Below are 22,151 nucleotides of genomic sequence, written 5' to 3'. Positions count from 1 at the left end.
GCAAAAACAAAAAAGTAACTTTGCAAAAGAAAGGGATAGGAAAACAATTTGCAGTTTTGAGGGCTTCTAAAATGAGTATAATGATTAGATAGCAATGCAGAGGGTGCTACCTTTGATATACACTACAAAATAACAATTATGGCCCATGAAAACAATCAGGAACTGTAAGTTATGCGACATAAATGAACTGAGGCAAAAACAGTTGGCTGCACCAAATCTATGCTTAAAGATCTGCAAAACATTACAGCAACTACAAGCTGATGTCACAGAAATTTACATCATGAATATTGACATTTTTATAAAATTTTATTTTATAAATAAAGGCTGTTGACCAAAGTACTGGGGCACTTTCAGTCATTCAGCACTTACAACAGTGAAAAGAGGGAGCTGGAGTGGTTGGACAGCAAGGTAAAGAGATCCAGAAAATAACAGAGATGAAGTAGAGGAATCTAAAGGTTGAGATGGGAGAAATTCACCCACGGTTGCACTAAGAGGTAACACTTATAGGTTGCACTGCAAGACTGAAGAGAGGGAATGGGAATGAAGGTAACATATAAGGCTAAAAAATGGGTGCAGCTAAGGGCTGTAGTGATGCAGCAAGCACCCTTTAGCAATTCCTATGGTTCACCATGTGAGGTGAACTGATGGCACTTTCCCCTGACAGAGAATGTGACTGTCAAAAAAGCTCCAAAGATAACCTCTCTCTAACAACAGCAAAAACATGAAAGAGCACAAGATTTGTCTGATAATTAAGGATGAATGTATATGAAGCTAGAAATACAAGAATGTTTCAGAAAGGATTAAAACTGAAAACATATTTATGAGGATGAAGAGCGTACTCAGAGGCTTCCAGTTTGAAGTGGGAACCATGAATGAAAAATAAAAATATATGTACATATATAACTTAAGTACTAAATCTCTAAATCGCATCCTCCATACAGTCACAGTCTCTGGGGGCAAATGAACTTCTTGAAAGAAAGAATATAAGGCAAACTAAGAGAGGCTCAGTCTCGGTGATTCCAATTTGGCTATCCATTTGTTGATCTTCCTCGCTTTATGTCAATGACAAGCTGTTACAGCTCCAGATAATCTTATTAAATAAGACAAGAGAGTGGACAGAGCTTATCTGGAGAAGCTGACAAGCCCAAGGTGCTATTTCCGCCACACATCAATAACACAGTCATTTAACCAGATCAGTGAGTGATATTTCTAGACTTAAATAGAGGAGGAAAATATTGAAGAAGTTGGATACTCCAGTGGGAAGACAGTGAGGAAAACAGAAGAAAATGAAAATAAATATGATATTTTTATGATAAAATAAAGTTTTGTACATACTTACCGACCGATCTCATACTTAGCTATAGTCTCGACGTTCCTGACAAATTTCAGGCTTCGCGGCTGCGCGCAGGTGAGTCAGGTGATCTACCATAACCACGCGCTGGGTGGCGGAATGGGAACCATTCCCGTTTTCTAATCCAATTTTCTCTTCCACCTGTCTCCTGAGGAGGCTGGGCGGAGCCGTGTCGTATATATCTGCCGGGTAAGTATGTACAAAGCACATTTTATCGCCACAAAATATCATTTTAATACATGCAACTTACCACGTCAGATATATAGCTGAATGGCACCCCCTTGGAGGAGGGCAGACAATAAATAACTAAAAAAAACGGGAAACAACATATGTTGTAGGATAAACAAAAACCATGGTTCTTACCTGATTGGGCAGAAGACTTCATGGATACCGTCTATGAGTCTGCTTGCCTCCAGAGGCTTCAGCGGGGTGTGACCTGTGACTGACAGCCCTTCTGGATCGGCATGCCAGTGAGGGATGACCCACTAACAGCAGAACCTATAGCGGACTCCGTGTCAAAGGGGCTGACCCACTTACATGACGACACACACGAATACCGTATCAATGGGGGCTATCCTCTTATATGACAGAGCTAGGTGTCCCATAAAAATACAAGGAACATGACAACCAATCCCGACCACCTGATAATCCTAACCTTGTTAGTATTAAGAGTGAAGGGAAGCAAAAACTCACACCACCCTCTTTCAACCAACATAAACACACATCACCAAGCAGCAAAAAACAACTGAATTAACTAAACTAAATAGGATTGGATTCAGCTCCTGTCCAGCACGAATCATGAATCACGTATGCTCCCTAGAGAGAAAAGCACTTATCATACGTTACTCTAATATCTCGTAAGTAATGAGATGTGAACGTTGAATTACTGCCAATAAGTTGCCTCTATAATGAACTGGAGAGACAACGTCTTGTGAAGAAAACCAAGGATGTAGCAATGGTATACTCACTTCGTGTGCTTTTCCTCTAAAGACTTAAGTGCTCATCCTCACCACGAGATATGCACTTCCCTGATGGCGTCCTTAATAAAAAAGGCGCATTCTTTGAGATCGCTGCGTGAAGGATCCTGACAGGCACCAAAGACTTGACCGATCCTCCCAGTAAGTTCTTCTTTTCTATGTAGAATTTAGCTCTGACAGAGACAGAGTCCTCTCCAACTCATGTCCGTCACTGAAGAAAAGACCTTTTAATTCAAGGTTCTTGTACGGTTTAGAAGGATTTTCATTCTTCGCTAGGAAGATGGTTTAAGAGCATATAACCGAACCTTCCCTTAAAACCAACTACCATCTAAGGCTTATTATTTCTTATTCTCTTAGCTGAGGCGAGGGCCAAAGAGGAAAAGTGACTTCCTAGTGAGATCCTGAAGGAAGCTTGACGAGGAGGTTCGAATTTCTTGGATCTTAAAATTTCAAGACTATGTCTAGATTCCAACGGGAAGTTTTGAAGTCATGAATTTCGGCGTTTCAAAAAGACCTTATAAGATCATGAGGTCTTTGTTTTCAGGAATATTCAGATCTCTCTGTGATACGAAACTTGATGATAACATACTCTGTATCCTTTAATTGTGGATACAGCGAGGGTTGCATTGTTCCCTCAGGAGAAGATAAGGAAATCAGCAATGTTTGTCACAAGAGGTACTGAAGAGGATATCTTATTGGTCTGCACCATCTTCAAAGACCTCCGCCCGACTGGTAGGCCTTGAAAAGGGTTGAGGATCTCCTGGCTCTTGCATGCCGCAGCTTTGTCACGGCTCCCTTTAGCTCCTGACAGACCTTGATAGTCTGAAGGCAGTTAGACTGAAGCGGGGAGAGATTCTTGTGGAATCTGTTGAAGTGGGGCTGTTTGAAGATGCGTTCCTGTGTGGAGGCGATCTGGGAAAATCTACTATCCATTCGGTACCTCTGTGAACCAATCTTGAGCTGGCCAAAAACGGAGCTACCGGGTCAGTCTACGGCGCCTTCGGCGGATGCAAACTTCATACTGCTTCTCCCAGGATCTTGAATGGGGAGGAAAAGCGCCACCGATCTAATCCTGTCCATTATAGGAAGACTGTCTATTGCAACTGCTCACGGTCGATATCGGGAGAGCAGTAGTTTTCCAGTCTTGCATTCCAGTGGGTTGCAAAAAGGTCGATATTCGGCCTTCCCCACAGGTTCCACAGCTTTCGGCAGACTTCTGAATGGAGAGTCCACTCTGTGGGAAGGACCTGATCCTTCCTGCTGAGAAGGTTGGCCCTCACATTCCTTTCTCCTGTACAAAATCTGAGGTGAGAGGAGTCTGATCTTCCCCTCTCCTGAGCCCATAACAGCAACGTTTTTGCCGTTTACGTGCAAGGGAGAAGAGAGTGTGTTCCTCCTATTTCTTATATAAGCCAGAACTGGCAGTGTTGTCTGAAAGTTCAATTGGACTACTTGTCCTGGGACTAGGAGCACTTCGAACTTGATGAGAGCCGTCTTGCAGCTGTCAGCTCTTTCTTGTTGATGTGCCAGTTCACCTGAATCCTTCCCAGGTGCCTGACACTTCTCTCATTCCTAGTGTTGCCCCCATCCCGACTCCGAGCGTGAAACAACACTAGGGTAGGGCTCGATAACTGAAGAACAGTCCTTTGTTTAATTTCGGGTCTAACCACCAGTTGAGATCTCTTTTACCCCCTTGTCAGAAATTAGGAACAAGTTACTAAGTCTGAGACTTCTGGTCCCATCTCTCCTTTAGAGTGAACTTGAAGCGGTCTCAGATGAAGTTTTTTCCCAAGAGGCAGACAGTCAGCGAGGAAATGGTCCCCAGCAGACTCATCCATTCCCTCGCCGAACAATGTTCTCTCCTTAGGAAGACTGTCAGCTTTTCTATGCAGCGATCTATTCTCTCCTGGGATGGAAAGGCTAGAAAATCCCGAGAATCCATCAGAATCCCCAGGTAAACAATGCTCTGCTCTTGAACAACCTGGGATTTCTGTGGAGTGCCACTAATAGTCCAGGGACTGTGTCAGATTTAGGGTGATCGACAAAATTTTCCCGAACCTTTCCCTTTGATTGAGCTCGGATCAGCCAATGCATTAGAGATACAGTGATATCCTCACTCCCTCTAAGTGAAGCCAGCGTGCCACATTCCTTAAGATGCCATTGAACACTTGGCCGGGCCGTCGAAAGTCAAAGCACAGGACCTGAATTGAAAAACTTTTCCCGAATCCACGAACCTCAGGAATTTTCTTGGCGAGGATGAATGAGATGTGGAAGTAAGCGTCACCTGCAGGTCCAGAGACCATCCAATCCCCTGGGCGAAGAAACTGCAAGGAGCCGAAGAGGTAGCTTCCATCTTGAACTTCGTCTTGATCACGAAGAAATTCAGTAGCTTACATCCAGAACGGTCTCCAACCCCGAGTTTCGGAACCGAAAAGAGCGTTGTAAACCCTGGGGAATGGAGCTCTTGAACCGGTTCTATTGCTTCCTTTTCTAGCATTTGCTCCACTGCTAGAAGAAGAGCCTGGTTCTTGACGGGATCCCTGTAGCTGGCGGATAACTCCCTGGGAGTTGATGTTAAGGGAGGACTTTCCCTGAAGGGGATAAGGTAGCCTCTTCTTAGAATGGAGAGGGACCAGTCGTCCGACCCTCTGTGCCCAGACCCGGCAGTGTAACAGTCTGGCACCCACTGTCGTCTGGAGTACTCGTTCCTCACTTGGTCCTTTTGATCGGACGAGAGGAAGACCTTCCTCTTCTCTCGGGTCTTTTGCTTCTGAAGGAGGATCTAGACGAAGGACCACCTCGAAAGGGCTCCTGAAAGGGAGCCTTCTCCTTCTTAAGCGAGGACAGCAGGTCTGATCCTCTTCGATGACTAGGTAAAAAAGATCCTGTGTCGCCGTTTCTGATAATGGCAATCTCCTTCACAAATTTTGAAGAAAAGGTGGGAGAAAGAGGAGCAAACAGAAGAGGATCTCTGAGAGACACAGACTTCGTGAGGAAAGAGCTGAATACTGACCTCTTCTTGAGTATACCAGCTCCCGAATAAAGGCAGCGACTTCCTTGAACCGTCCCTCACGGCTTTGGCTTAAACAGACAAAACACTCACAAAGTCATCCATAAACAGGAATTCGGGGTCCCGAGTCTGTTATTAAACTCAAGAAGGCCAATCCATAAAGTTGAATACCTCACAACTCTAAAAGACCCTTGAGAGATGGTCCATTTAGCTCATTCCCCAAAGTCGCCTTCGCTGAAGAAAGAAAGAAAAGTCTCCTGGAGGAGTCTACCAGATTAAAAAAAAATCTCGTCAACTGATGTGAGAGCCCCAACCCCATAGGCTCCTTGGTCTCATACCACATTCTGACTTTCCCAAAAGTTTCAAGGAAAGAAAACACGTCTTGCTTGCATCCTTCTTAGGTGCATCCATACTCCCGACTCCTTTGAGCTTTCCTCATCGAAATGCGTGAGAGCATCTTGTGAGCGAAGAGGGTCTTGCTGACTTGGTGCTGTCCCACAAAGATCCCGGAGAAGGAGGGGCAGCATGGCAAGAAATCTCCAAACTCCTGAATCGAACCCGAAGCCAAAGCGTTTGTAATCTGAAACTCCAATCCTTAGGAGATTCCTCCTCTGATACTTCCTCCAAAGCAGCAGGCGGAGGGGAAGCAAAAAGAAGAAGAAGCGCCTATCAGGAGAAGCGAGCCTGGATGGAGCTTGCTCTGTCCAACAAGAAGCCTACCAGAAGATGGCGCCTGACATCGGACGACGCCCTGACAGAAGAGGGTCCCTGTCCACTGATGAGAGCCTTCCAGGAGAGGGGCCCTAAAGCGAGGCGCTTGGCAGGAGCGGTGTCTGCGGAAGGAGGGAGCTTGGAAGGCGACGCCTGTCCAAAGGAGAAGTACTGCTGTGCGGCGAAGTCGCCTGGAAAGGAGCGTCCCTCCGATGCCGGCGCCTGGAAGAAGTGCGCCTGCTGGAGGCGAGCGCCTGCTCGGCGGCGTCTGAGGCGAAGAAAACTTGCTAGTAGAAGGAAGCGGCAGGAGAGAGCGACGAGAGAGCTGAAGAGAGCTTCCTGGAACTCTTAATAGGAAGAGTCATCCTTCCTACGAGCAGGTATCCTTTGCAAGAGATCCAACAAGTGCCGATAACTGCTCCTGGAGGCGATCAAAGATGCTAGCCGTCGAATCCTTAACTCCTGTTGGAGGAGGAGGGGATCTGAGCTCTCTTCCTGACTGGGAGAATCCTCTGGGGCGCTCAGGGCTCGAGTCAAAGGTCCACTCTAGGAGCCTTCCAGGATCTCTTCAGAGGCGACTCTCCAGCGAACTCCAACCGGCGCCTCGGAGAAAGGCGGCGTCAGTGACGGCTGCTTCTTCGGATGCCTTTTCTATGGCGATCCAAGGCAGCCGGGGCGCAACCCCAGGATCTGCGAGAAGGGCGCCTGATCGTTGGGGATGCTTTCTACATCCCTCCTGAAGCTTCGACATTCCTCCTCACTGGTCCTGGGAATTTGGAAGAGGTCTGAGCCTAGGAGCAATGCGAACCCGATCAGACCGCCCCTCCACTGCACTGGGGACACTGCACATATCACTGTCTCTTACCTTCCTTCATATGCATGGTTGCTGATTTCATCAGAAGTTCAGCTTTCATCGCCAGCCATTTCAGAGGACGAATCCACAGGTTCGATGAAGGAGAAGGCTGAAACCAAGGATTGGAGAGTCTACTGTGTTAATCTCTACTTACGTGCTCAGCAAGCGAGACCTACTCGAGCTTCTGGAGAAGCCTTCCTAACTCCTATCCTTTGCAGCTTCTTCAAATAAAGGAGTCAAAACCTTCCATTCTTGATCAGACAATTTCTCACACTCCCTTGCACCTATTGTCGAAGAACAATCCCATTCCCCTACACCTCTTACATACAGTGTGAGGTCTACGGCTTCGGCAAAGCCTCACCTTACACTCTTGCCCCTACTTTACGGAACACAGAGCGAAACATTAACGTAGACATCTTAATGAACAATCCAAAAAACAAATCAAAAAAACAGTCCACAATAGGTATGCCAAACCAAAGATCAATACGTCACCAAAATCAGCCAAAACAGATCCTCAGCAGCGGCAATCAAAGCAGGAGGAACCAACAACAGATGTTGCGGAACCAGCGACAGAAAATCTGATTAGAAAATGGGAATGGATTCTATTCCCGCCACCCAGCGGTTATGATATCACCTGACCTGCAATGCGTGTGCAGCAGTTTGAAATTCTGTCGGGAGCGATCGGAGACTATAGCTAAGTATATATCTGACGGGTAAGTTGCATGTACAAAAACCAAAGCACAGGGGTGCTGCGAGGGTGCTACAGAGGTCTTTCTTCTGGTCTTCAGTACCAATAAAAATTTATTCTAAGCTTACAACCGAGACTTGTATTTATAAAAGTTAGGAAGAGATAGCCCCTATAAGGGACTATTTCCAATTTATTCTTCTTTTCATGCTAATGCTTATTTGTACAGTAATCAATAACTTGGTTAAGAATAAAATCAAGAAAAGTGGTCAGATGGCGTAGTGGACCACAAAAATAACTGACTGTCCCTAGCACACAGTACCTTTAGCGAACATTACTCTCTAAAGACAAGTTTTATGATATTACTGTCAGCTTCTGAAATGGTTATGGTAAGACTATCTTAGATTACAGAAAATCCATCATCTGAAAATGAATAAACAAATGAAAAAATTATTACCTAATGACATGGCAGTTATATGTTGAAAGAATACCTATAGCTACACAGTTTTAAATTTTGAAGAGCAAAACATACCAATGACCCGTGAGAGGTGCTAAGGCCAGCATACTGCATTACAGATTCTGTTGCAAGGGCAAGACCTGAATGAGATGAGAGGTTAGTTTGATCAAGATGGGTCTGATAGTTCTGGAGATGAGACCGAGTAGCTTCAGGTGCCCATTTCATAGCTTCCTGCAGAATTCCTTGGCAACGTGCTGCAAAATCACTGACAGTGTGCTGCAAAAATAATACAATATAATTTGAAAATGCTCTGTAGGACTCATTTTTTTCTTATTTTCTATTCATCATTCTATTACTTTTGAAGTAGTTTACAAAACAATTAATATAAGAATTAATAAGGTCTCAGAATATAAGGTACTAACAGCCACTGTACAGTCCTATATATTGTACTTTATATGGTATCTACACTCATCTGGAACTGATGGAATCTTGCAAGAAAGAAAATGAAAATAACCTTAATTGTTGCAGCATTAAAGACATTTTGATCATTCATTAGTACATGAGTTTTATAGATATTCAATTATATTAAGAAGTACATTTCAATGTGATCCCTATACAATTCATGTATTAACAAAAAAAAACAGGTTTTGACATAGGAAAAACCTGTTACTATTAATTAAGCTGTTGAGTCCTCAAGAGTTACCTTCCACAGTCTGCAGAACTCCCATGGTGACCAAACTAATATAAAAAATTCTCTTCTAGTTGGTCTTTTTGGCTGGTATTGTGTCATAATGATTAACATTATGACATGTGATAAGGTATATAATGGACTCAAAGAAGATAAGAGGACACTTTCCCTTATTTTCAGCGAAGCTGAACCCAGTTTTTCCAACATCAAAGAACCTGCTAGAAAAAGAAGTGACTTTTGCACAAGTGCATCCACCCTCTTGTTTACAACTGGGCCGTTAAAAGACCAAGGAGCCATTACTCTCTGTTGGTCGATGCAGGTTGATCCCTTGCCCAAACCCCAGGCCTTTTCATCAGGGAAGTGGGAGGGTTTTGAGGACTCAACAGCGACTACCAAAAATAGGTATTTCCTAAGTCAAAACCTGTTTTTGGATAGCGTAGTCGCTTGTTTCGTCCTCAAGGAGCTTTACAAAGAAATTGACAGGTGATTTTTTTAAATCCCAACACCCCAAAGGAAATAATATTTCTGGGCCAAGGTCAAGCCACAGATTTCAAGTCCCATTTTTATTCCAAATACTCTTCAGGTTTTGATATCAAGGAAGAGGAAACTATACACAAACTTACGTTTTAGGATGTAGTTCTACAGTGGCTTACCTAAGCATGCTGGGTTTGGTTGCAGTACTGTTGCCCCTCTCCCAGCGATAGTTAGCATACTCACTGTCAATAAGACCCCTGGTTTTCTGCCGTAGCACCTAGGGGTTAAGGCTAACCATGCCACCTACTGATACACAGTATAGTCAAATTTGTTCGAGCATGTGGCAATAATTTAACTGATGACCACCCTGTACATTTGGAGACTTCTTTGAAAGAGATATTTCTGAAGAAGGCCAACAACATACTTACTTTCCTAACATCATGTGACCTATGAAAAGAGTGTGGATTTGCCTTTTTAATGAGAAACACTACAATCATTCTCAGCCTTTGTAGGGAGAGTGGTTAGTTTGTGCTAGGGCGTAGGAAAATAGGACCTTCTGGGATGTTTGCTGTGACTTCTAGGTAAACTAAAAGCTTGAATGGGGCATAATGTTTTGTCTGCTAAATTGAGTTTTCTTATAAGAATGGATTTCCTTTTTAAAGGATCCATATTCTTGGCCAGGAATGGTGGTCCAGGGGACAAAAATAATTGATGGTCAGCTATTTGCGTGAAGCATCGTCCCCATCTAAGAGAAATCAGTTCACTAATACATCAAAAGAACCTGCAAGAAAAAGAAGTGACTATTGCGCATGTGCATCCACCCTCTTGTTTACAACTAGGCTGCTGAAAGACCAAGGAGCCATTACTCTCTGTTGGTCAATGCAGGTTGATCCACTGCCCAAATCCCATGCCTTTTCGTCAGGGAAGTGGGAGGGTTTTGAGGACTCAACAGCGACTACCAAAAATAGGTTTTTCCTAAGTCAAAACCTGTTTTTTGATAGCGTAGTCGCTTGTTTCGTCCTCAAGGAGCTTTACAAAGAAATTGACAGGTGACAAAAAAGGCTTAAGCTCTCATTTTTTTAAATCCCAACACCCCAAAGGAAATAACATTTCTGGTCCAAGGTCAAACCACAGATTTCAAGTCCCATTCTTTATTCCAAATACTCTTCAGGTTTTGATATCAAGGAACAAGAAACTATACACAAACTTACGTTTTAGGATTTTTTAGGATGTAGTTCTACAGTGGCTTACCTAAGCATGCTGGGTTTGGGTGCAGTACTGTTGCCCCTCTCCCAGCAATAGTTAACATACTCACCGTCAATAAAACCCCTGGTTTTCTGCCGCAGCACCTAGGGGTAAGACTAACCATGCCACCTACTGATACACAGTATGGTCGAATTTGTACGAGCATGTGGCAATAATTTAACTGATGACCACCCTGTACATTTGGAGACTTCTTTGAAAGAGATATTTCTGAAGAAGGCCAATGGCATACTTACTTTCCTAACATCATGTGACCTATGAAAAGTGTGGATTTGCCTTTTTAATGAAAAACACGACAATCATTCTCAGCCTTTGTAGGGAGAGTGGTTAGTTTTGCTAGGGTGTAGGAAAATGGGACCTTCTGGGATGTTTGCTGTAACTTCTAGGTAAACCTTAAGTGTTTGAACTGGGCATAATGTCTTGTCTGCTAAACTGAGTTTTCTTATAAGAATGGATTTCCTTTTTAAAGGATCCATATTCTTGGCCAGGAATGGTGGGCCAGGGGACAATAATAATTGATGGTCAGCTATTTGCCGTGAAGCACTGTTCCCATCTAAGAGAGCTCAGTTCACTAATATGAGCTCCTGATGCTAATGCAATCAAGATCACCTTTTGTAGCATGTGCGTTGTGGTTGTATTGGGTCTGCTGAATTGTAGAGCAAAAGACTGCAGAAGGGAAGTGACAACTTCTATATTGGCGTTAATCCTGAATCCATACCAACCAAGGGTTCTGTTAATACAGCCTTGTATGTCATCACTGTTGTAACGCAAGGCATTTGTCTCCAAAAGGGTATATAAGAAAAATAAAAAGTGTTTCTATAAAAATCTCAACTGGGCTCTCTGTGTGGACATAACCTAGCCATATCTTCCATACAGACTGGTATAGCTGGATAGATGATGTCTGTAATTTTTGCACTAGGTACCTAGCAATGTTGGGTGAATAATTATCATGATAGATATTTTTAAAAAATCTATATGTGAAGGTCTTGGCTCAGAAAGGGAGATGCGTAAGAGACTTTCCCTCCTACTGTCTGGGATAGAACAGCGGACACTAGTGGAACTGATCTTTTTGTCCATTGTTGAGGTAATAAGAACCAATGCCTGTTTGGCAAATTTGGGACTGTTAAGTAAACTGTTCCTTTGAAGGTTAGAAGTTTGCTCAAAACCTTTGAAATCTGGAACAATAGAGGAAAAAGATATCGTTGTCCCCTCCCAGCCCGAGAAGAACCCTAAAAGAGTTCAGAGGTCTGGTTAAACAAATCATTTATAACTAACTAACCCTTGTTCCAGTCTTTAGGAAAGCATCTCTTGCTGTTGCTTGACTGTCCATGTTTTGAGAAACATATATTAGGAGTTGGTGATTCTAGTAGGTGGCGAACAGGTCCACTTGGTTGTGGAAGCATGCTGGCTATTGTTTGAAAAGAGGTTGTCCAACATCCACTCTGCTGAGGCTGTCGTTTTCCTCGATAGAAAGTCTGCTATTACAATGAGACCCCCTGTGAGGTGAATTGCAGGCATTTGCCACTTCCTTGCTGGTACCATCCTAAGGATGGCTAGTATTGCCATGAGAGGAGGTGAACATGATCCTGACCTCTTGATGTAGGATATCATAGCTATGTTCTCTCTCTTCTGAAGGTTTGAGTTTTTTGAGAGACAAAAAGACAGCCATCAGCTCCAGGAAATTGATATAAAAATTCCTGAGTAGCTGATCACCTCCCTGCCACCTGACAATCCTCCCAATGTCCTCCCAACCTGTCAACAAGGCATGTGTGTGTTTGTCACTCATACAGACGGAGGAGTCAGGATGACCTGTTTCGCCAGAGATTCCTTCCGGATCCAAGGCTGAAGTATCTCCCCAACTCTTTTAATCCTTTGATGATGTCAGTCTCATCTTTTTTCTTGCATGTGATAGCCAGAATTTGTTCACATTTTTAGTTGCAATCTATGTATTGGATCTATTACTGATGAGAACTGCAGCAGGTGCATCATACATTCTGTTTGCCGTCTGGAAACTCTGGGCTGTGCAAGGAACCTTTTGAGGACTTGCCTTATTCTGTTTTGAGTTAATGGGGAGAGACAACAGGCCGTGAAGAGTATCCCAACACAGTCCCAGCCACTGAAAGTGTCTGCTGGGCGTGAGGCAGGATGTTTTCAAATTTATTATAAAACCTTTTGACTGTACTGTAGTCTGTTGACCATTGCTCTTAGGTTTTTCAAGCACTCTTTCCTTGTGGGCCCCCAGATCTTTTCGTTTGAGTTCTCGAACGAATACTGTTGCTAATTTTGTAAAATATTCTTTAGGCAATGTTTACCCCAAAGGGCATGACTTTGAATCTGTACGTATCTTTTCCTATCCGGAACCTTAGGAAGAGGCAGAAGGGAACGGCTATAGGAATGTGCCAGTGTGCATCTTTCAGATCTGTACAAACTGTGTGAGTCCATTTTTGGAATGATTCCATGTATTTAGGCAAAGGTAATTATCCAAAACTTTTGGCAAACAATGTTCTTGTTCAATGTTGATTGGTTGAGGATCACTCTTCTTTTGGAGGAATCCTTTTTGAGGACACTGAAGAGACACACTTGGTGGCAAATACACGTATGTTTCTCTATGGGCCCCATTAACAGGGCCTTTCTGTACATATAAATATTGCTGTCCCCCCACAGAGAAAACTTCCATTATCTGTGATGTTATCGAACCCAACCCCCAACCAATGTAATTCCTCTTGGGATCTGCTTCCTCCTCTGCCTGCGCCTTTGATAGACCTTCTAGGTGTTGTTTTTCCTTTTGCCCCCCCCTATAAGATGGTTTTTGATTCTTATGAAAAAGGATGTCCTTGAAGTTGCTGTAGTCCCTTCGTAGGGAATTGTCCCTTCTGACTACTGAGGAAAAATTTTTGGGGGTGACTGAAGGCTTATATGATTTTTTTATCAAAGTGAGCCTTTTTTGGGGTTGGGTAAAGGGAAATTCTGGGTTCTTTGTTTCCTGAATTCCCCTTTCCCCAGAACAGCGTACACTGTACAATTCTGTTGGTGGGCATGCTCGCTGAATTGAGCCACAACAGACTCCTCAAACTGGTCCTCACAGAAGGGGTTAGAATGTAATAATGCAGTGACACTGGAGAATGATTTGATGGAGCTCTCCAATGCTTCCATTCGCACTTTTATGCACCATTCTAGGAAGTCAAAGAGTGCTTCCCATCAGGTTCTCATGAGACTTCTGGCCTCAACAGCAAAAATTATCCTGGGATCTTCTTGAAACCTTTGGGTGGCAACTTCCAGCAAGATGCTAATGAGTCAGAGCCGAGCATAAAATTCTGAAGAGGCTGTCCCCTCTGAGAGTCTTCTCATAGGGGTCCCAAACTGCTCAGCAGCTATATCTAAAGGAGCTTTTTCCTTTCAAAAGGGAGTTGCAGCATTGCCCATTCCTTTGTGGAATTTCCCAAAACTAGGATGACTGTGGCAGATGGTTTTAATTTTGCCATTGTCTCTTGTTTTTAGTCACTACCAATTCTGAAAATCTGTCTTCACATGGTTAATATTTTTGAAAGTGAAGGGACAGAAGGCTGGGGCTACTTGGTGAGCAACTTGGGTCTTATTCAAAATGGAAGTAGAGATCCATTTTTCACTGACCTGGTAAAGGGCTATTTCTATAGCTTTTAATGCTATAGGCACAGGTAAGAAAACCATTTCTGTTAGTGGTTTCTCCATGTCTGGAGAAGATAGTACCAGGTGCCATTCTGTATTAGGGAATGCTGCCGTTTGTAAATTCTACATTTACAACTTCGATTATAGTTTTTCTCTCATTAATTATCTACTTGCCATCGGGAGAGAAAGTGCACATTGAGGTGTCTTGCCAAGGATTATCAGTATCATCAGGGGTGAGTATTGGAGCCCCTATTATATTTTGATCTGAAGTTCTGTATTCCGAACTGACCCATTTATTGTTTCTAGTCGGAATTCTAACATCAGACCTTGTTTGGGCAACATTTGTAACTACACTCACTTTTCGGTTACAGGATGGTACTTTTACACTTTGGTGTGTACATGACTGATTTACTTTCCTTTTCAGAATCATGCTTCGTGTCCCTTATATATTGCCGTTCTGTGGCAAGGGCATCTTTGGTGGAACTCAATTTCCTTACGAAACTGACCAAATGCCACAAACTGTGTATCCCTTTTGGGGGGAGCTTGCCACAAACTGTGTATCCCTTTTGGGGGAGCTTGCCACAAATTGTGTATCCCTTTTGGGGGAGCTTGCACAATCTAACTGAGCTTCAGCAACTGAACTGTAACTGCCTGTTAATCAAGGGGCAGACTGAGTTAGGTAGATCCCAGTATCCCTTTTGGGGGAAAGATCCTATTCAGCAACAATAGCTGCATAAGGAATAGAATTCCTTCTGGAAGGTTTCTCCCATGGCTAGCTAAAATTTGCGTCCTGAGCCTTCTGGGTTCAGCAGGGCCATTTCGATGGCAATGTCCACTTCATGTTTTGTAATAAGAATGTCAACTCCATGTAAAGATTCCTCTACTTCCTCCAAGGGGTTAACCTGGGAGGTATTGGGGACTGATGTTACTGGACTTTGGCAAACACTGATGTTGTTCAGAGGAAAGGTTAAATATCTGCTGCCGGAGTTCTGCTGGAAAGATATAATCTCCCCTTTCCTCACCCTGGGACCTATTGAGACAGCTTAAAAGGAGCTGTTTCGTCCTTAAAACTTGCTGCCAGGAGCATAATACAAATCTCGCCCACATCTGGCGACCAAGCAAATTTTCCTTGTTTTTTACAAGGACTATGCTCATGGCAAAAGTGAACCGAGCAATTTGCTACGGAACACTTGAACTGAGGATCCTGCCTAATGGCGGCCCTGTAGTGATATAAAGCAAGTTGTTATTAGAAGCTAGTTAGTATTAATTGTTTTTAAGTGAGGGACACTTCTGTAGTTCCTCATATAGTTTCCATATTACAGGTTAACTTGATTACAAGTGTTCAGTTGTAATACATTTAATTAAATATCTATGCTAAGCCCTCTAAGGTTTAGGTTAGTTTTCATACCTGTATATGGCTGTATTACTTATACACTGTTAGTCCTTTTGCAATGGCCAAGTGAAATTTTTAGTTCCGATTTTCATGCCATTCAGACTAACTGCTATGAACTAGTTTGTTTAACTAACCCAGACTACTGTTTTATACAGCTTAGGGTAATGCTTCTAGTATAATCTACGTTAACCCTTTATTGGGACTGATGTTTTTACATCGACAAAAGTTGTCTGTCGGCCCAAACATAAAATACATCGACTACAAAAGTTTTTTTAAATATTCTGGAACAATACTTATAGGCCTCTTTGTGAAAAATTTTAAATCACGCCCTTGAGGATGCTGGGAGTTCTGAATGCTGTTGTTTTGTTTACAAGTGTGACCCAGCTGCGCATGCTTTCTTTCTTATCCCAAAAGAAAGCATCAGCTAACTCTGCTGAAAATCTCAGAAATTCTTTAAATCACGTTGTCGAATTTCTGCACTGTTTTCTATTAGCCATTACATAAAGTTTTATATATCAAAATGTGTGCAATTTCATGTAGAATACAACAAAAAATAACTCATGGTTGTAGCTTTATCAATTTTGACATACTTTCATATAAATCACGATAAGTGCCAAAAATTTCAACCTTGAACTTTTTCAAAACAAATGGTCGAAAAATGCAATTGTAAGCTAAAACTCTTATATTCTAGTAATTTTCAACCAATTACCTTCATTTTGCAACAAGAAGAAGGCTCTAGCACAATACTTCAATTTATGGTGAATTTCTGAAAAAAACTTTTCCTTACATTGTACTAACTCTGCTGAAAATTCTTTAGTCACTTTCTCGTAATTTTGCACTGTTTTCTATTATCCGTTACATAAAGTTTTATATATGAAAATGTGCGCAATTTCATGTAAATACAACAAAAAATAACTCATGGTTGTAGCTTTTATCAGTTTTGACATATTTTCATATAAATCACGGTAAGTGCCAAAATTTCAACCTTGGTCAAATTTGATTTCGACGAAATGGTCGAAAAATGCAATTAAGCTAAAACTCTTACATTCTAGTAATATTCAATCATTTACCTTCATTTTACAACAAACGAGAAGTCTCTAGCACAATATTTCGATTTATGGTGAATTTTTGAAAAAAATTTTTCCTTAAAAATACAACTCTGCTGAAAATCTTGTAAGAGCCTTCTCTTCCAAACACGTGTGTGTTATGTGTTCTCGTCCATTGGAACAAGACAACAAGAGCATCTTTTTCTTTCTCTAAAGGAACGCGACTTCAACCATACAATATTTCCGTCTGTTTCTCCCTAACCATTGCTGTCCTGAAATGTACAATCACCACTACTTGCATTGCCATGCAAGCATTCTAATCATGTACTCATAATGTTCCAATGAATCTTCTGTATCAAACTGTGTGTATGTTTCTGTTTGTGAAGGGCGCCAAACATCTAAAACACTCCGATGGACGACAAAATGTTTGGAAGAGACGGCAAGGCTCTTACAATCTCAGAAATTCTTTAGTCACTTTGTCGTAATTTTTTAACAGTTTTCTATTAGCTGTTACATAAAGTTTTATATATCAAAATGTGCAAAATTTCATGTAGAATACAACAAAAAATAACTCATGGTTGTAGCTTTTAACAGTTTTGACATATTTTCATATAAATCACGATAAGTGCCAAAATTTCAACCCTCTGTCAACTTTGACTTCGTCCGAAATGGTTTGCAATTGTAAGCTAAAACTCTTACATTCTAGTAATATTCAATCATTTACCTTCATTTTGCAAGAAATTGGAAGTCTCTAGCACAATATTTCGATTTATGGTGAATTTTTAAAAAAACTTTTTTCTTACATCCGCACGCGCTAACTCTGCTGAAAATCTCAGAAATTCTTTAGTCACTTTGTCGTAATTTTTGCACCATTTTATATTAGCCGTTACATAAAGTTTTACATATGATAATGTGTGAAATTTCATGTAGAATACAAAAAAAATAGCTCATGGTTGTAGCTTTTATCAGTTTTGAAATATTTTCATATAAATCACGATAAGTGCCAAAATTTCAACCTTTGGTCAACTTTGATTTCGACCGAAATGGTCAAAATTGCAATTAAAGCTAAAACTCTTACATTCTAGTAATATTCAAACATTTACCTTCATTTTGCAACAAATGGGAAGTCTCTACTTTAATATTTCAATTTATGGTGAATTTTTTAAAAAATTTTTTTTCGTCCGTGGGTTCACAATTCATAATCATTTTTGTGATAATATTTTCTCTGTGGTGCTTTGATCATTTTACAATTTGTTATATACCAAAATCATCGCAATTTAGTGTACAATACAACGAAAAAAAAATAACTCATTAGCTTTAACCGTTTTGCTCACAGCGCGATTTGTATACAATTATATATGAAATTTTTTTATGTCATATATTCCAATATTTATATATGATAATGATAATTTTTTCATTTCTGATGGTTGCATACTAAACGTCAGGCAATGAGAAAAAAAGGAGCCAAAAATGAACTCTTAATCTTAAAAACTAAGCGTGCTGTGATTTTTTGAAAAAAACTTTCTTTCTGCTTTGGCGCTAACTCTCAAACCCCGCTGGCATACGGCAGACACTTTTGTAAATAGAGGATCGGCGTTTAAGAGTTAAGCTAAGAATAGAGGATCTCTTAGAAGGTTCTTGCTTAACCTATTCTAGGCTTATTTACAACTTAAAGATATAAACTATACAGAAAATAATTCTCTTAAAATCTGTTTTTCTCTTTTATGTGGCCGAGACTACCCTTTCATCTGATATTCGGCCATCACTGTTTTAGGCTAGTAGTAGGATATTTCTTAACAGGGGGTTCCTACTTAATATGGTTAGGCTACTGCCTGTTCTAGGTTTATATCACCTTTAAGGATATAAGCTACATAAGACCCTACTAGCATGAAACCTTACAGATATGCTACCAAGTCGTAAAAAACTAGGTTATTTTATTGAAGCTACGGATACTGTTTATGTAAAATCCTAGGCTTATTTGTTCTTTCTGAACCTAGTATAGGGTATTGCCTAATCCAGATTATTATAGATCACTCTTAAATGTATAGGCTAGGCTATATAAAAACAGAAAACTTCCTAATATGTAACCTTATAGTTAGTCAACTATTTTTCGTCTAACCCAGGTTGTTGTTTATATCCAATACTAGGCTATTTGGTCTACTATATAAAACAGTAACTCACTAATATGAACCTTATAGCCAGACTATAACTTACTCTACTCTAGGCTACTGCCTAATCTGGATTATTTAATTCACACTTAAGTGTATGGGTTACATACAACACAATTAGCCTACCTTAGTATGTAGCCTTAAGGCTAGGTTACCATCTCATCCAGCACAGATTACGATTTCATCTAGTCCTAATTATTGTACTATTTCATCTAGTCGTAGGTTACATGGTCTAGGCTAACAATTTAGTCCAAAAACGGGATGCTTCATGAAAAGTTATCACTTAACTTGATATAAGGTAATGCCTAGGCTAGTCCTGGATTATTTAGATCATGCTTAAGTGCACAGGCTTATATAAAAGGGAAAAAATTTAAACCAATATGTAGCCTTATTGTTATGCTATTGATTTACTTTGCCCAGATATTGTTATTATCTGATCGTAGGGTCCTCGGTCTAAGCTAGGCACTTAGGAAACGTAATCCAAGGACATAGGCTACAAACATCATCCACTATTAATCTAGTCTGAGTTATTCTCACTTACTGCCTAGAGTATTGTAGACATCGTATAATCTGAAAGGATTTTCTATATTAATAATAAGTTGTGGAACATTTCTTTTAGTTAAAGCATTTAGTTAGAATTTAAAACAATTTCTGTTTTACGAAACTAGGTAGCAATCAATGCTATACGAAACTAGGTAGGCTAGCAATCAATGAGCCGGGTTCCAGCTTTAACACACAAATTATAAATTCAAAAAGTTTAAAACTAAAACTTTTAACTGGAAGTTAATACTGAGCACTTATCTTGCTATTTTTGATGTTTCCATGATACTCGATAATGAAAACAGAGAAAAAATCTTTTTTCGGAGTGCTGGTAACAATGCAAACAGTTCACTACAGACCAAACAGAGAGTAATGGCTCCTTGGTCTTTTAACAGTCCAGTTGTAAACAAGAGGGCGGATGTGTATGCGCAATAGTCACTTCTTTTTCTTGCAGGTTCTTTTGATGTTGGAAAAACTGGGTTCAGCTTTGCTGATGATAAAGGAAAGTGTCCTCTTATCTTTGAGTCCATTATATACTCCATCATGTTATAATGTTAATCATTACGACACAATACCTGGCCAAACCTGGCCAAAAAGACCAACTAGAAGAGAATTCTTTGATATTAGTTTGGTCACCATGGAGCTCTGGTAGACCATGGAAGGTAACTCCTTGAGGACGACACAAGCGACTACACTGAAAAAATTGTTATAAAAAAAAATTAATCTTACCTCTCTGGCATCAAGAGTGTCCATTAGTGTAATAGAGAATGGAGTATTTGGAATAGGAATTGTTGGGTTAGCATCATTTGGATCTAACTGGAGTGAGTAACCAAGAACTTGAAGGATGTCCAAAATTGTCCGTAACACATTTCCATTCCACAGTAGTAATGGGAACCTGACAGGGAAGTAAAAAAGAGAAAAAAATTACATTGCATCAACATGTATAAAAAACAGAGGTGAGTCTGCACAAAATGACTAAGTAAATAATCATGGTATGCACTGCTAGTGACTTATGGAGCCGGAATTTATCCTACTACTTACTGACTCACCATGCACTTAAATATGTCTCTAATGACCACAGCATAAAATTGGAAACTTCTTTGATGAAACATTTCTAAATGAAACCTATGAGGTGCCCAACTTCTGAACATCTTGCAACTTACGGATGGAGTGGGGATCTGCCAATTTAATTATGGACGCTAAGATAACACTCATCCCTTGCAGTGAGAATGGCTTATTAGTGGTAGAGTGTATGAAAGAAGGACCATCTGGGAAGAAAGCTGTGACATCGAATTAAATTTCAAGTGACAAACTGCGCATAATCTCTTATCTGTAATATTAAGCTCCTACAAGACAATAGGGATTTCCGCTTCAACAGGTCCTCATTCTTGACCAGGAATGATCACCTTTTAGAGCATCTGAGTTCTGGTCATATTGGGACCACTGAACTTATGAGACATCTAAAGTCAACCTTAAAGAACCTTAGTCAATGACAAGAGAATAGGATCCCTTAATGAGCAGGTCTTTGAGGTGTCAAGGATCAGAGAATGGACCTAAAGACTTTGGCATTGAAGACTATGCCAAATCCATTGAGAGAGGGCTCTGACAGCTAAGCCCTGTGCGCCATAACTGTGGTAGTGGCAAGGTGCATGTCATTAAACAGGTGAATCTGAAAATATTTTAGGATTGTTTCAGTCAAAATTTCAACCTCGCTCTTTCTGTTGAAGTTATCTGATCACACTTGCCATACAGACTGATATTGCCAGACAGATAGTCTGTAGTTACTGCACCAAGTACCTACCAAAGTTAAGAGGCACAATTTTCATGGTAGACTAGATTTAGAAAGTCCACACATGAGGTATCCACTGTAACATGCAAATACACTAAACTGGTTTAAATTCATGGCTCACCTGTCGACAAGTTTGGAGAGCAACTTATCTGCTACACGTCTGATCTTGACCTGAGTATGGTTGAAATGAGTTAACAGGAACTGAGCATGAAGAACAAGTAGTTTTACAAGCCGTTCATCACGTGGCTGGTTGCTTACTCGTTCCAAGAATATGCTGAACACCTTCTCACTAACTCTATAGAAAAAAATACATCAAGGTGTTACATTTGTCAAACTAAATGCCTCTTGGCATTTCCATTAAAAGGTACATGAATTATGAATATAACATGTGACAGAATTCATAATAAAAGAATTGGACTTGAGACTAAAATTAACCATCATATCTTTGAAGCAAATAATATATAATTTTGTGATAGGTTTAATACAACTTACAAATTTTTACTTTAAAAACTGATATTCTACTCCAAAAGTTATATCAGTTTTCTGAATGAGTCATACTTAGCAAATACTGTGTACAATTCAAAATGCTAGATTTCCTTCACTGTAAATTAACTACTGCACTAAACCAATCATGCTTTGCATAAGTTTACTGACATTCATTCACAAATCTATTACATTTGCTACTTACCTATTTATACAAGTCCACATTTCATATTTATCATTCTGAATGGCAGGGTCTAAGAGATATTCAAACATGGGGTTGAAATATGCTTCTGGAGAACTTTTCACCCTGTTAAAGAAAATATTTTGCATTATTTACTAGACTGAATAATAATAATAATAATAATAATAATAATAATAATAATAATAATAATAATAATAATAATAATAATAATAATAATAATTTCATTAACTTCAAGACAGGCAAAGGTTTAACTCTTGGTTTAGTTACTTATTAGGGCTTTAACAAGGCCACACAGATGAAATTCCTGGTAAATTTTATCATTTCTATAATGGATTCAACATTCCATAAAATAACAGTGAAAAAATTTAAATAACCCCAGCATGTTGCAGCTAACATTCAAAGGATAAATAATAAAC

At 40.4% G+C, this 22,151-nt stretch overlaps 1 protein-coding gene across 5 annotated transcripts in view; it reads right to left on the bottom strand.

Moving 5' to 3' along the window:
• The window catches only part of Pi4KIIIalpha (phosphatidylinositol 4-kinase III alpha), a 195,716-nt gene that overhangs the window by 86,924 nt on the left and 86,641 nt on the right, over nucleotides 1–22,151 (bottom strand). For all 5 annotated transcript variants that reach the window (XM_067114211.1, XM_067114214.1, XM_067114213.1 and 2 more), the window contains 4 exons: nucleotides 21,739–21,840; nucleotides 21,172–21,345; nucleotides 19,991–20,156; nucleotides 8,120–8,320 (listed from right to left, as the gene is read on the bottom strand). In XM_067114211.1, the coding sequence (XP_066970312.1) occupies nucleotides 8,120–8,320; nucleotides 19,991–20,156; nucleotides 21,172–21,345; nucleotides 21,739–21,840 (643 nt within the window). The remainder of the gene's footprint in view (nucleotides 1–8,119; nucleotides 8,321–19,990; nucleotides 20,157–21,171; nucleotides 21,346–21,738; nucleotides 21,841–22,151) is intronic.

Source organism: Macrobrachium rosenbergii, chromosome 13, assembly GCF_040412425.1.
Source record: "Macrobrachium rosenbergii isolate ZJJX-2024 chromosome 13, ASM4041242v1, whole genome shotgun sequence".
Taxonomy (NCBI): domain Eukaryota; kingdom Metazoa; phylum Arthropoda; class Malacostraca; order Decapoda; family Palaemonidae; genus Macrobrachium; species Macrobrachium rosenbergii.
Note: the sequence above shows the minus strand (reverse complement) of the source record. Positions and strands in the feature narration are given on the sequence as shown.